We start from the raw sequence: 14,319 nt of genomic DNA on the forward strand, positions 1-14,319 counted from the left end.
GTAGCTCACTGCCAGAACCAAGCGTTAGGATTTAGGACTCTGCTCCTTCAGGGTAGCTCACTGCCAGAACCAAGCATTAGGAGTTAGGACTCTGCTCCTTCAGGGTGGCTCACTGCCAGAACCAAGCGTTAAGGAGTTAGGACTCTGCTCCTTCAGGGTGGCTCACTGCCAGAACCAAGCGTTAGGACTCTGCTCCTTCAGGGTAGCTCACTGCCAGAACCAAGCGTTAGGAGTTAGGACTCTGCTCCTTCAGGGTAGCTCACTGCCAGAACCAAGCGTTAGGAGTTAGGACTCTGCTCCTTCAGGGTGGCTCACTGCCAGAACCAAGCGTTAGGAGTTAGGACTCTGCTCCTTCAGGGTAGCTCACTGCCAGAACCAAGCGTTAGGAGTTAGGACTCTGCTCCTTCAGGGTAGCTCACTGCCAGAACCAAGCGTTAGGACTCTGCTCCTTCAGGGTAGCTCACTGCCAGAACCAAGCGTTAGGAGTTAGGACTCTGCTCCTTCAGGGTAGCTCACTGCCAGAACCAAGCGTTAGGACTCTGCTCCTTCAGGGTAGCTCACTGCCAGAACCAAGCGTTAGGAGTTAGGACTCTGCTCCTTCAGGGTAGCTCACTGCCAGAACCAAGCTTTAGGAGTTAGGACTCTGCTCCTTCAGGGTAGCTCACTGCCAGAACCAAGCGTTAGGACTCTGCTCCTTCAGGGTGGCTCACTGCCAGAACCAAGCGTTAGGAGTTAGGACTCTGCTCCTTCAGGGTAGCTCACTGCCAGAACCAAGCGTTAGGACTCTGCTCCTTCAGGGTGGCTCACTGCCAGAACCAAGCGGTAGGCGTTAGGACTCTGCTCCTTCAGGGTAGCTCACTACCAGAACCAAGCGTTAGGACTCTGCTCCTTCAGGGTAGCTCACTGCCAGAACCAAGCGTTAGGAGTTAGGACTCTGCTCCTTCAGGGTAGCTCACTGCCAGAACCAAGCGTTAGGAGTTAGGACTCTGCTCCTTCAGGGTAGCTCACTGCCAGAACCAAGCGTTAGGACTCTGCTCCTTCAGGGTGGCTCACTGCCAGAACCAAGCGTTAGGAGTTAGGACTCTGCTCCTTCAGGGTAGCTCACTGCCAGAACCAAGCGTTAGGACTCTGCTCCTTCAGGGTGGCTCACTGCCAGAACCAAGCGTTAGGTGTTAGGACTCTGCTCCTTCAGGGTAGCTCACTGCCAGAACCAAGCGTTAGGACTCTGCTCCTTCAGGGTAGCTCACTGCCAGAACCAAGCGTTAGGAGTTAGGACTCTGCTCCTTCAGGGTAGCTCACTGCCAGAACCAAGCGTTAGGTGTTAGGACTCTGCTCCTTCAGGGTGGCTCACTGCCAGAACCAAGCGTTAGGTGTTAGGACTCTGCTCCTTCAGGGTGGCTCACTGCCAGAACCAAGCGTTAGGAGTTAGGACTCTGCTCCTTCAGGGTGGCTCACTGCCAGAACCAAGCGTTAGGAGTTAGGACTCTGCTCCTTCAGGGTGGCTCACTGCCAGAACCAAGAGGTAGGACTCTGCTCCTTCAGGGTGGCTCACTGCCAGAACCAAGAGGTAGGACTCTGCTCCTTCAGGGTGGCTCACTGCCAGAACCAAGCGTTAGGACTCTGCTCCTTCAGGGTGGCTCACTGCCAGAACCAAGAGGTAGGACTCTGCTCCTTCAGGGTAGCTCACTGCCAGAACCAAGAGGTAGGACTCTGCTCCTTCAGGGTGGCTCACTGCCAGAACCAAGAGGTAGGACTCTGCTCCTTCAGGGTAGCTCACTGCCAGAACCAAGCGTCATATGAAGATGATAATGTAACAACAGGCAGAGAGGACGATATGCTCTATCTACTCCCCTAAGGCAGGCGATTAACTATGTGAAGTCAGAATGCGTTGTTTAAGACTCTCAATAGACCAGGTCATTCTACCATACAGGACTGACTACTAGTCAATGTGTGAATACTGTGTGTGGTGTGAGTTAATGCAGCCATATGATTATCACACATATGACACACTGCCGGGTGCCCTCGAAGAGGCAAGATGAGATGTCATCTTGGTACATGGGAAATCATGTACTACCTATGAACACAGTCAACCACCTGCAATACACTGTAGATGCACCGTCGTGTGGCCTTGCTGGGCAAGATGAGCTGTCGTCTTGGTACATGAGAATATTTGACCTATGAACCCAGCCAGCCACCTGCAAAGTGAAATGCAGCGCCGGTGTTATATACTGTATCAGATGTGATGCAGAACAGAAGCAGCATAGCTACTGGAACGTTAGGCTGACACAATCATGATCATATTAGCACTACCGATGGAACTAATGTAGGCGGACACAATCATGATCATATTAGCACTACCGATGGAACTAATGTAGGCGGACACAATCATGATCATATTAGCACTACCGATGGAACTAATGTAGGCGGACACAATCATGATCATATTAGCACTACAGATGGAACTAATGTAGGCGGACACAATCATGATCATATTAGCACTACTGACGGAACTAATGTAGGCGGACACAATCATGATCATATTAGCACTACTGATGGAACTAATGTAGGCTCCACACTCAGAATTCCAATACTGATAGAACTAATGTAGGCTCCACACTCAGAATTCCAATACTGATAGAACTAATGTAGGCTCCACACTCAGAATTCCAGTACTGATAGAACTAATGTAGGCTCCACACACAGAATTCCAGTACAGATGGAACTAATGTAGGCTCCACACTCAGAATTCCAGTACAGATGGAACTAATGTAGGCTCCACACACAGAATTCCAATACTGATAGAACTAATGTAGGCTCCACACACAGAATTCCAGTACAGATGGAACTAATGTAGGCTCCACACACAGAATTCCAGTACTGATAGAACTAATGTAGGCTCCAAACACAGAATTCCAGTACAGATAGAACTAATGTAGGCTCCACACTCAGAATTCCAGTACTGATAGAACTAATGTAGGCTCCACACACAAGCAGTAGAGGATTATGCCTCCGTGACCGGTTTGAGAAGCCGTGTCGATGCAGGACTGGGCCGCCCGTAGCTCAGTCCTGGCCCTCAAGCGCTGACGAAGGAACAAGAGCCGTGACGAGTTCCAGGATCTTGTCATTGGTTGCCAGCATCAGTGTTGAACAGGGGTTAGCCAGGTGCCGCCCGTGCTCAGCCAGGTGCCGCCCGTGCTCAGCCAGGTGCCGCCCGTGCTCAGCATGCAGGTAGTGTAACAGGAAATTGAGGACCAGGCAGTGCTAGTTCTTGTTATGACGAATGATGTTCCATTGCTAATTCTTCATCGCTGAGTGCATAAGTGCTGTTTACATGTAAGTGTCCATAATACAATATCATTTTAGATACCATGCTAGGTTAAAGGGACTGAAGAACCCATAAAAGCCATCAAACAGACCGCCTCCAGCAAAGGTTCATGTAAACCCAACACCATTGGCTTAAGTGAACTCAAACTTGTGCTACTGAGAGAGGAGGGAGATAGTCTTGATATGCATGTTGTTCTCTGTGGTGTGGTAGCTGGTCTCCAGTAGAGACAGATCTGTCAACCAGGTGAAAGCGTTACGGCACTTTCAGATAGTAGAACAGGGGTATTGAACTCTGACCCTACGAGGTCCTGTTCAAGGTCTAAATCAGTCCCTGATTAGAGGGGAAGAATGAAAAGTAAAGAGCAGTGTGACTGGCTTGGAGGGCCAGGTTTAGAATATCGGAGGGCCAGGTTTAGAATATCGGAGGGCCAGGTTTAGAATATCGGAGGGCCAGGTTTAGAATATCGGTTAGTGGCACAACGGTCTAAGGCACTGCATCACAGTGCTAGAGGCATCACTACAGACTCGGGTTCGATCGCGGGCTGTATCACAACCGGCTGTGATCGGGAGTCCCATTGTGCGGTGCACAACTGACCCAGCGTCGTCAGGGTTAGGGGAGGGTTTGGACTGGGATATTTACTTGGCTCATTGCGCTCTAGCGACTCCTTGTGGCGAGCCGCGCACCTGCAGGCTGGCCTCAATCGTCAGGTGAACGGTGTTTCCTCCGACACATTGGTGCGGCTGGCTTCTGGGTTAAGTGGGCAGGTGTTAAGAAGCGCGGTTTGATGGGCCATGTTTCGGAGGATGCATAAGTCGACCTTCGCCTCCCGAGCCTGTTGGGGAGTTGCAGCAATGAGACAAGATTTGGGGGAGAATTAATTTTGAATTGAACCCCCCGCGGGCCTGATTTTGAGAAACAAGATTCTCTGGTCTGATGAAACCAAGATTGAACTCTTTGGCCTGAATACCAAGTGTCACATCTGGAGGAAACCTGGAACCATCCCTACGGTGAAGCATGGTGGTGGCAGCATCATGCTGTAGGGATGCTTTTTATTGGCAGGGACTGTGAGACTCGTCAGGATCGAGGGAAAGATGAACGGAGCAAAGTACGAAGATATCCTTGATGAAAACCTACGCCAGAGCATTCAGGACCTCGAAGGTTCACCTTCAAACAGGACAATGACCCTAAGCACACAGCAAAGACAACGCAGGAGTGGCTCCAGGACAAATCGCTGAATGTCCTTGAGTGGCCCGGACTTGAACCCGATCGAACATCTCTGGAGAGACCCAAAATAGCTGTGCAGCAACGCTCCCCATCCAACCTGACAGAGCTTGAGAGGATCTGCAGAGAAGAATGGGAGAAACTCCCCAAATACAGGTGTGCCAAACTTGTAGCGTCATACCCAAGTAGACTCATGGCTGTAATCGCTGCCAACGGTTCTTCAACAAAGTACTGAGTAAAGGGTCAGAATACTTAAGTAAAAGTGATATTTTATTTTTGATAAATTAGCAAACGTTTCTAAAAACCTATTTTTGCTTTGTCATTATGGGATATTGTGTATAGATTGATGATGTGGGGAAAAAGTATTTAATACATTTTAGAGTAAGGCTGTAACATAACAAAATGTGGGAAGAGTCAAGGGGTCTGAATACTTTCCAAAGGCCTTGTACATTATATATCTAAACAAACTCGTTTCTGTTTAGACTGCTGCTGCAGACCAGAGTATAACAGGGTAAGGCTGTATCGATGGCCACGCTGTATGGATAGTATATATTTGTGGTTTTGATGTGAGCTCTATGTATCGGTAGTGACAAGGTAATACGGGGCGACAGGGTAGCCTAGTGGTTAGAGCGTTGGACTAGTAACCGAAAGGTTGCAAGTTTGAATCCCCGAGCTGACAAGGTACAAATCTGTCGTTCTGCCCCTGAACAAGCAGTTAACCCACTGTTCCTAGGCCGTCATTGAAAATAAGAATTTGTTCTTAACTGACTTGCCTAGTAAAATAAAGGTAAAATAAAAATTAAATTAAAAATACTATGTGTTTCTGAATGAGATGTGAAACTGTATGTATCGGTAGTGATGCTGTGTTGTTGTAGTTCTGATGTGATCTATGAGAGTAGTGAAGCTATATCAGTGATGATGATATATAGATAGATAGATATGTTTTGTTGTTGACTCGCCTCCCTCGATCATCTGTCAGCCTCACAGCGTATTTCCTCAGCCAAGCTGTCATCGGTGCGGTGCCATGTAGACCGACTATGGAGGGAATAAAACCAACAATGACATGCCTCAAATTCTTCAGCTTCAGGTCCAACCCGGCTAGACAGAGTAGGGAGGGAATAAAACCAACAATGACATGCCTCAAATTCTTCAGCTTCAGGTCCAACCCGGCTAGACAGAGTAGGAGGGAATAAAACCAACAATGACATGCCTCAAATTCTTCAGCTTCAGGTCCAACCCGGCTAGACAGAGTAGGGAGGGAATAAAACCAACAATGTCATGCCTCAAATTCTTCAGCTTCAGGTCCAACCCGGCTAGACAGAGTAGGGAGGGAATAAAACCAACAATGACATGCCTCAAATTCTTCAGTTTCAGGTCCAACCCGGCTAGACAGAGTAGGGAGGGAATAAAACCAACAATGACATGCCTCAAATTCTTCAGCTTCAGGTCCAACCCGGCTAGACAGAGTAGGGAGGGGAATAAAACCAACAATGACATGCCTCAAATTCTTCAGCTTCAGGTCCAACCCGGCTAGATAGAGTAGGGAGGGGAATAAAACCAACAATGTCATGCCTCAAATTCTTCAGCTTCAGGTCCAACCCGGCTAGACAGAGTAGGGAGGGAATAAAACCAACAATGACATGCCTCAAATTCTTCAGCTTCAGGTCCAACCCGGCTAGACAGAGTAGGGAGGGAATAAAACCAACAATGACATGCCTCAAATTCTTCAGCTTCAGGTCCAACCCGGCTAGACAGAGTAGGGAGGGAATAAAACCAACAATGACATGCCTCAAATTCTTCAGCTTCAGGTCCAACCCGGCTAGACAGAGTAGGGAGGGAATAAAACCAACAATGACATGCCTCAAATTCTTCAGCTTCAGGTCCAACCCGGCTAGACAGAGTAGGGAGGGAATAAAACCAACAATGACATGCCTCAAATTCTTCAGCTTCAGGTCCAACCCGGCTAGACAGAGTAGGGAGGGAATAAAACCAACAATGACATGCCTCAAATTCTTCAGCTTCAGGTCCAACCCGGCTAGACAGAGTAGGGAGGGAATAAAACCAACAATGACATGCCTCAAATTCTTCAGCTTCAGGTCCAACCCGGCTAGACAGAGTAGGGAGAGAATAAAACCAACAATGACATGCCTCAAATTCTTTAGCTTCAGGTCCAACCCGGCTAGACAGAGTAGGGAGGGAATAAAACCAACAATGACATGCCTCAAATTCTTCAGCTTCAGGTCCAACCCGGCTAGACAGAGTAGGGAGGGGAATAAAACCAACAATGACATGCCTCAAATTCTTCAGCTTCAGGTCCAACCCGGCTAGATAGAGTAGGGAGGGAATAAAACCAACAATGACTTGGCTCTGATGCCTCCTCTCCCTTTAGACACAATGGATCAAAGAACCCCTCAGCAAGCTATTAGACACAGACTCAAATAGCACTGACATTCCTGTTCAAAGCAATATTCACTAGTGGTTGTCATGGCAGAATAGCTCAGAACACCACTGAGCAGGGCAGAATGCTGCTGTCTTCTCTGTCAGACACATGCAGCAACAATCGTAACAACCATCGGTGATGATCACACGTTAGCATCTCCACCATATTGGATGTATTGTATCACACTAAAGCTCCATGGCCTGAAGGGGTTATATCCATTCTATTAACTCTAGATCTATACCAGACCGTATCAGTAGCGTCTGGTCCAGTGGTCTCTCTATTTAAAGCAGGTTATATCCATTCTATTAACTCTAGCTCTATACCAGACAGTATCAGTAGTGTCTGGTCCAGTGGTCTCTCTATTTAAAGCAGGTTATATCCATTCTATTAACTCTAGCTCTATACCAGACAGTATCAGTAGTGTCTGGTCCAGTGGTCTCTCTATTTAAAGCAGGTTATATCCATTCTATTAACTCTAGCTCTATACCAAACAGTGTCTGGTCCAGTGGTCTCTCTATTTGAAGCAGGTTATATCCATTCTATTAACTCTAGCTCTATACCAGACAGTATCAGTAGTGTCTGGTCCAGTGGTCTCTCTATTTAAAGCAGGTTATATCCATTCTATTAACTCTAGCTCTATACCAGACAGTATCAGTAGTGTCTGGTCCAGTGGTCTCTCTATTTAAAGCAGGTTATATCCATTCTATTAACTCTAGCTCTATACCAAACAGTGTCTGGTCCAGTGGTCTCTCTATTTGAAGCAGGTTATATCCATTCTATTAACTCTAGCTCTATACCAGACAGTATCAGTAGTGTCTGGTCCAGTGGTCTCTCTATTTAAAGCAGGTTATATCCATTCTATTAACTCTAGCTCTATACCAGACAGTGTCTGGTCCAGTGGTCTGTCTATTTAAAGCAGGTTATATCCATTCTATTAACTCTAGCTCTATACCAGACAGTATCAGTATTGTCTGGTCCAGTGGTCTCTCTATTTAAAGCAGGTTATATCCATTCTATTAACTCTAGCTCTATACCAGACAGTATCAGTAGTGTCTGGTCCAGTGGTCTCTCTATTTAAAGCAGGTTATATCCATTCTATTAACTCTAGCTCTATACCAAACAGTGTCTGGTCCAGTGGTCTGTCTATTTAAAGCAGGTCTCCCGCACAGTGATCAGGTTTCAACAGTCAGCTGAGAAATGCCACCAGGCACCAGTTTAGACCTCCTATTTTAGCCCTCTCTCCCTATCTCCCCCTCTCGCTTTCTCTCTTGCTCCCTCCCCTTCTCGCTCGCTCCCTCCGCCTCTCCCCCTTTCGTTCTCTCTCGCCCTCCATATTCTCTCAAGCTAATAAACTTTCTAAATTAGCGACTAATATACGTTATTGTCTCTTATCTGTAGGCTGAGGTGAAAGTTATAGTTATTTACAACATTATGGCAGTATCTAACTTCATATTTCCAATCTCTTTAGACAGCTGAGGTGAATTTAAAACGTTATTATATCAGTAATCTAACTCCATAATCTCTGTGTCTTTAGGCTGCTGACGTGAAGAACAAGGACCTGGAGGATAGGATGGAGGGTCTTCAGGCCGACATCGAGGACAGCCAGTCCAAGCAGGGCAACATGAAGGGAGAGCTGAAGAAGTTCATGGACGTCCTGGATGGGAAGATTGATGAGCTGCACGAGTTCAGGCAGGGCCTGTCCAAACTAGGGGTGGATAACTGAGGGAGGAAGAGACAGAGGAGAGGAGAGAGGGATGGAGGGATGGATGACCGGTTAGAGATGGAGGTTTTATAAATACCTTCAGGACAGGACTCTGTGGTGCCACGCCCCCAAAGTGGAGACCACACTGAACCAATCAGCTGTAAACACACTACACAGTACAGTACAGAGGGGGAGGGATGGAAGGGGAGAAAGAGGGGAGGGGGGGGGGGGTTGAGAGAGGCCAGGGCAGGCAGGGGATCACCTGATGGTTCCATCTGGTGTATCAGTCAGTCAGTGTTCTGGAACTAGAACCTAGAGTATTCTCTCTGGTTACCGCTCTGTCTCTGTGGGGGGAGACAGGTTCCAGTTCTAGAACAGGTGACAGGTTCTATAGTTCTGTCTGTTGTTTCTACAGGCTGAACTAAGAGGGAAGAAAGGGTTTAAAAGGGCTACATGTATTTAAACTACAGCTAATGCAGTACAACAACAGATACGTAATGATCCCACACTATCCTCCTGGTCTCTTTATGACATGAGGGAAATATAGAAGATATATACTTTTTAAGACCTGTCTTTATATTGTTGCTTCATGTCGATCTCAGGTGTGTTTAAAGACAGTTTGTTACTTGTTAGTTAATATGCGCATACACGACAAATACATGACACGGCGGTGTCATCAAGTGCCTCAGGAGAACCGGCCAAACTAGACGGATGATGACCATGTATCACCATAGTAACGCACTAATTAAATATTGCTATGAAAATTAAAAATGTTTAAACATTATTTAAGGTATCCTAGTAGTGTGACAACCACAACAGGACAACCACCACAACAACAACAGCCACCACAACAATGACCACAACAGGACAACAACGACTACAACAGGACAACAACAACCACAACAGGACAACAACAACATGACGACAACAACAGGACAATAACAACAGGATGACAACAACAGGACAACAACACGATGGCAGCAGGGGGCGGCAGGGGCAGCCTAGTGGTTAGAGCGTTGGACTAGTAATCGAAAGGTTGCAAGTTCGAATCCCCGAGCTAACAAGGTACAAATCTGTTGTTCTGCCCCTGAACAGGCAGTTAATTGAAAATAAGAATTTGTTCTTAACTGACTTGCCTAGTAAAATAAAGGTAAAATTAAAATTAAAACAACAGAACAATAACATCAACAACAGAACAATAACATCAACAACACAACAATAACAACAACAACAGGACAAAATGAGAAGAAGAGGAGAAAAAAGGAGAAAAATCTTGTTTGAAAAAAGTAGTTCTGTTGATGACGTCATAATGACGAGACCATGAAGGGAATGAACAGATGTTTGGTTCAATAACAGAAGTTTCAAGGATTTAAAGGGTTTCGGTAAACATAAACGTTTTGAATCTGCAGTCAGTCTGCAGCACTGTAATGTAATGCGCATAAGAAATGAAGACGAGGCTCCTTTTAGAAATGTGAATAGATGAAACCAGGACTTTATAGTCCGAGGAGGCAGAGAAACCCTAAACTATGCTAGATAACCCATTTGTAACGAGTGCAATGTTTAATGAGGATTTTGCATGTGTTATAGTTCATATTTCTTTCTGTCAGTTTTCTAGAACAAAAGTATGAAGTATGTCTTTAAAATCTGTTGTTCATATAGGATATGTGCTTCCTCTACTACTTTGGTCTGTTTGTTTTATTAGTATGGTCAGTGGGGATATTTTAGGGGGGACTTGGTTGTTGCTGCTAGCTGGGTGAACTATGACAAAGAATACTTTATGAGAACAACACATGATCTGGGCCTTTAAATCAACCCTGTGAGATCTCTTCAGTTTCAGTTATTTTGCTGATTTTCTTTGTGTTTGTGCCTATCACATTTATTCTCTCTATGGAAGTGGCCCCAGTAGATATGACAACATTACCTTAATGTGTGGATGTTTCTCTACAGATTATATTATATGTACCCATTTTTCTGGGCTCAACTTTTATATAATATAATATTTTGGGAGCGGGTATGGTGTGATGATATTATACAGTCCCTCCGTTTAAAAACGAAACACACCCAGAAGTCTACCTTATACAGAACGCAGTCATGATGAATTGTAATTGAATATTGTACTACAGACACATCTTGTTGTGGGACATCTGTGAGTAACACCATGATGCAAGTGGATAGATTTCTATCACTTGTTTTGAGAAATGTTTTCACAAGATGGGAGTGTGTCTACGGACGGCCTGTATAACTTTCCCCTGTTCCTCATGTAACCACGACATCCTCTGTGTGTACAGACTTCCAATAGGCTGAACCTGATCCATATAGCACCTTCTCCTTCCTGTCAATCAACATGACTCCACTTCTGTGACTCCTGGTCAATATTGTACCATGTAGAATTGACAGTTGTTAAAATATAGTTTAATTACAAATATGTGGTCTGTGACTCTTCTGTCTCCATACATTTCAACAAGGCCCTGAAGCATATTGTTTATGCACTGGTGAATCATGCTGTGTCATCTGGTCATTGTGAAGGGAGCCTGATCCCAGATCTGTTTTGTGGTCAGTGTTTCTTCTCTCTCCATACATTTCAACAAGGCACTGAAGCATATTGTTTACTTAAGGCTTGAGGAGGTGCGGGATACGACGCAACGCGGAGTGCCTGGATACAGCCATGAGCCGTGGTATATTGGTCATATATCACCAACCCCCGAGGTGCCTTATTGCTATTATTTATCATCATTGATTTATTTAACCTTTATTTAACCAGGTAGGCTAGAACAAGTTCTCATTTACAACTGCGACCTGACCAAGATGAAGCAAAGCTGTGTGACACAAACAACAACACAGAGTTACACATGTAATAAACAAACGTACAGTCAATAATACAATGGAAAAGTATATATACAGTGTGTGCAAATGAGGTAAGATTAGGGAGGTAAGGCAATACAATAGGCTGTAGTGGCGAAGTAATTACAATTTAGCAATTTAACACTGGAATGGTAGATGTGCAGAAGATGAATGTGCAAGTAGAGATACTGGGGTGCAAAGGAGCAAAAAAATAAAACAATATGGGGATGAGGTAGTTGGGTGGGCTATTACAGATGGGCTATGTACAGGTGCAATGATCTGTAAGCTGCTCTGACAGCTGGTGCTTAAAGTTAGAGAGGGAGATATGAGTCTCCAGCTTCAGTGATTTTTGAAATTCGTTCCAGTCATTGACAGCAGAGAACTGGAAGGAAAGGCGGCCAAAGGAGGAATTGGTTTTGGGGGTGACCAGTGAAATATACCTGCTGGAGCGCATGCCACGGATGGGTGCTGCTATGGTGACCAGTGAGCTGAGATAAGGCGGGGCTTTACCTAGCAGAGACTTATAGATGACCTGGAGCCAGTGGGTTTGGCGACGAATATGAGGCGAGGGCCAGCCAACGAGAGCATACAGGTCGCAGTGGTGGGTAAGTATATGGGGCTTTGGTGACAAACCGGATGGCACTGTGATAGACCGCATCCAATTTGCTGAGTAGAGTGTTGGAGGCTGTTTTGTAAATGACATCGCCGAAGTCGAGGATCGGTAAGGAGAGTCAGTTTTACGAGGGTATGTTTGGCAGCATGAGTGAAGGATGCTTTAATGTGGATTAGGAAGCCGATTCTAGATTTAATCTTGTATTGGAGATGCTTGTCCCTACACATCACGGACAAACTGAATTGGTCCACCCACACAGACAGCGTTGTGAAGAAGGCGCAGCAGCCTCAGGAGGCTGAAGAAATTCGTCTTGTCACCAAAAGCACTCACAAACTGCTACAGATCTACAATCGAGAGCATCCTGTCGGGCTGTATCACCGCCTGGTACGGCAACTGCTCCGCCCACAACCGTAAGGCTCTCCAGAGGGTAGTGAGGTCTGCACAACGCATCACCGGGGGCAAACTACCTGCCCTCCAGGACACCTACACCACCCGATGTCACAGGAAGGCCAAAAAGATCATCAAGGACAACAACCACCCGAGCTACTGCCTGGTCACGCACTATCATCCAGAAGGCGAGGTCAGTACAGGTGCATCAAAGCTGGGACCGAGAGACTGAAAAACAGCTTCTATCCCAATGCCATCAGACTGTTAAACAGCCACCACTAACATTGAGTGGCCGCTGCCAACACACTGATTCAACTCCAGCCACTTTAATAATAATTAATGTATATACTGTACTCGATATCATCTTCTGCATCTTGCCTTCTTTATGTAATACATGTATCACTTGCCACTTTAAACTATGCCACTTTGTTTACATACCCTACATTACTCATCTCATATGTATATACTGTACTCGATACCATCTACTGCATCTTACCTATGCCATTCTGTACCATCACTCATTCATATATCTTTATGTACATATTCTTTATCCCCTTACACTTGTGTGTATAAGGTAGTAGTTGTGGAATTGTTAGGTTAGATTACTCGTTGGTTATTACTGCATTGTCGGAACTAGAAGCACAAGCATTTCGCTACACTTGCATTAACATCTGCTAACCATGTATATGTGACAAATACAATTTGATTTGATTTGAGTGAGTCTTAAATGTGAGTCTGGAAGGAGAGTTTACAGTCTAACCAGACACCAAGGTATTTGTAGATGTCCACATATTCTAAGTCAGAACCGTCCAGAGTAATGATGCTGGGCGGGCGGGCGGGCAGGTGCGACAGTGATTGGTTGAAGAGCATGCATTTAGTTTAACTTGCATTTATGAGCAGTTGGAGGCCACGGAAGGAGAGTTGTATGACATTGAAGCTTGCCTGGAGGGTTGGTAGCACAGTGTCCAAAGAAGGGCCAGAAGTATACAGAATGGTGTCGTCTGCGTAGAGGTGGATCAGAGACTCACCAGCAGCAAGAGCGACATCATTGATGTATACAGAGAAGAGAGTCTGCCCGAGAATTGAACCCTGTGGCACCCCCATAGAGACTGCCAGAGGTCCGGACAACAGGCCCTCCGATTTGACACACTGATCTCTGTCTGAAAAGTAGTTGGTGAACCAGGCGAGGCAGTCATTTGAGAAACCAAGGCTGTTGAGTCTGCCGATAAGAATGTGGTGATTGACAGAGTCGAAAGCCTTGGCCATGTCGATGAATACGGCTGCACAATATTGTCTTTTATCGATGGTGGTTATGATATCGTTTAGGACCTTGAGCGTGGTTGTGGTGCACCGCAGCAGCTTTCCAATCTTTGAAGATCTCCGACGATACGAAAGAGAGGTTGAACAGGCTATAAACTGGTTACCAACCAGCGTGGAGTGCCTGGACACAGCCCTTTACATTTGCCATATAAACCCCCAAGGTGCCTTATTGCTATTAGAAACTGGTTACCAACGTAATTAGAGCAGTAAAAAAATAAATATGTTTGTCATACCCGTGGTATACGGTCTGATATACCACGGCTGTCAGCCAATCAGCATTCAGGGTTCGACCCACCCAGCTTATAAAAACGAACTAATCATTCTGTGTCATCTGGCCATTGTGAAGCTAGCCTGATCCCAGATCTGTTTGTGTTGTCTTGCAAACGGATCAACTCTGAAATCTAACCAGCCAGTGTAGGTTTCTCCAACTCTGGTCTTACTGCTGGGATAGAACAACAGGCTGCCTACCT

The 14,319-nt window shown here is 45.8% G+C and overlaps 1 protein-coding gene across 2 annotated transcripts in view; it reads left to right on the top strand.

Moving 5' to 3' along the window:
* The window catches only part of LOC135555122 (homer protein homolog 2-like), a 174,582-nt gene extending 163,469 nt beyond the window's left edge, over positions 1 to 11,113 (top strand). For both annotated transcript variants that reach the window (XM_064987483.1, XM_064987490.1), the window contains exon 9: positions 8,521 to 11,113. In XM_064987483.1, coding sequence (XP_064843555.1) covers positions 8,521 to 8,709 — 189 coding nt within the window. In that variant the 3' untranslated portion in view covers positions 8,710 to 11,113. The remainder of the gene's footprint in view (positions 1 to 8,520) is intronic.
* Positions 11,114 to 14,319: the final 3,206 nt, after the last annotated feature.

Source organism: Oncorhynchus masou, chromosome 2 (assembly GCF_036934945.1).
Source record: "Oncorhynchus masou masou isolate Uvic2021 chromosome 2, UVic_Omas_1.1, whole genome shotgun sequence".
In the NCBI taxonomy this organism is placed as follows: domain Eukaryota; kingdom Metazoa; phylum Chordata; class Actinopteri; order Salmoniformes; family Salmonidae; genus Oncorhynchus; species Oncorhynchus masou.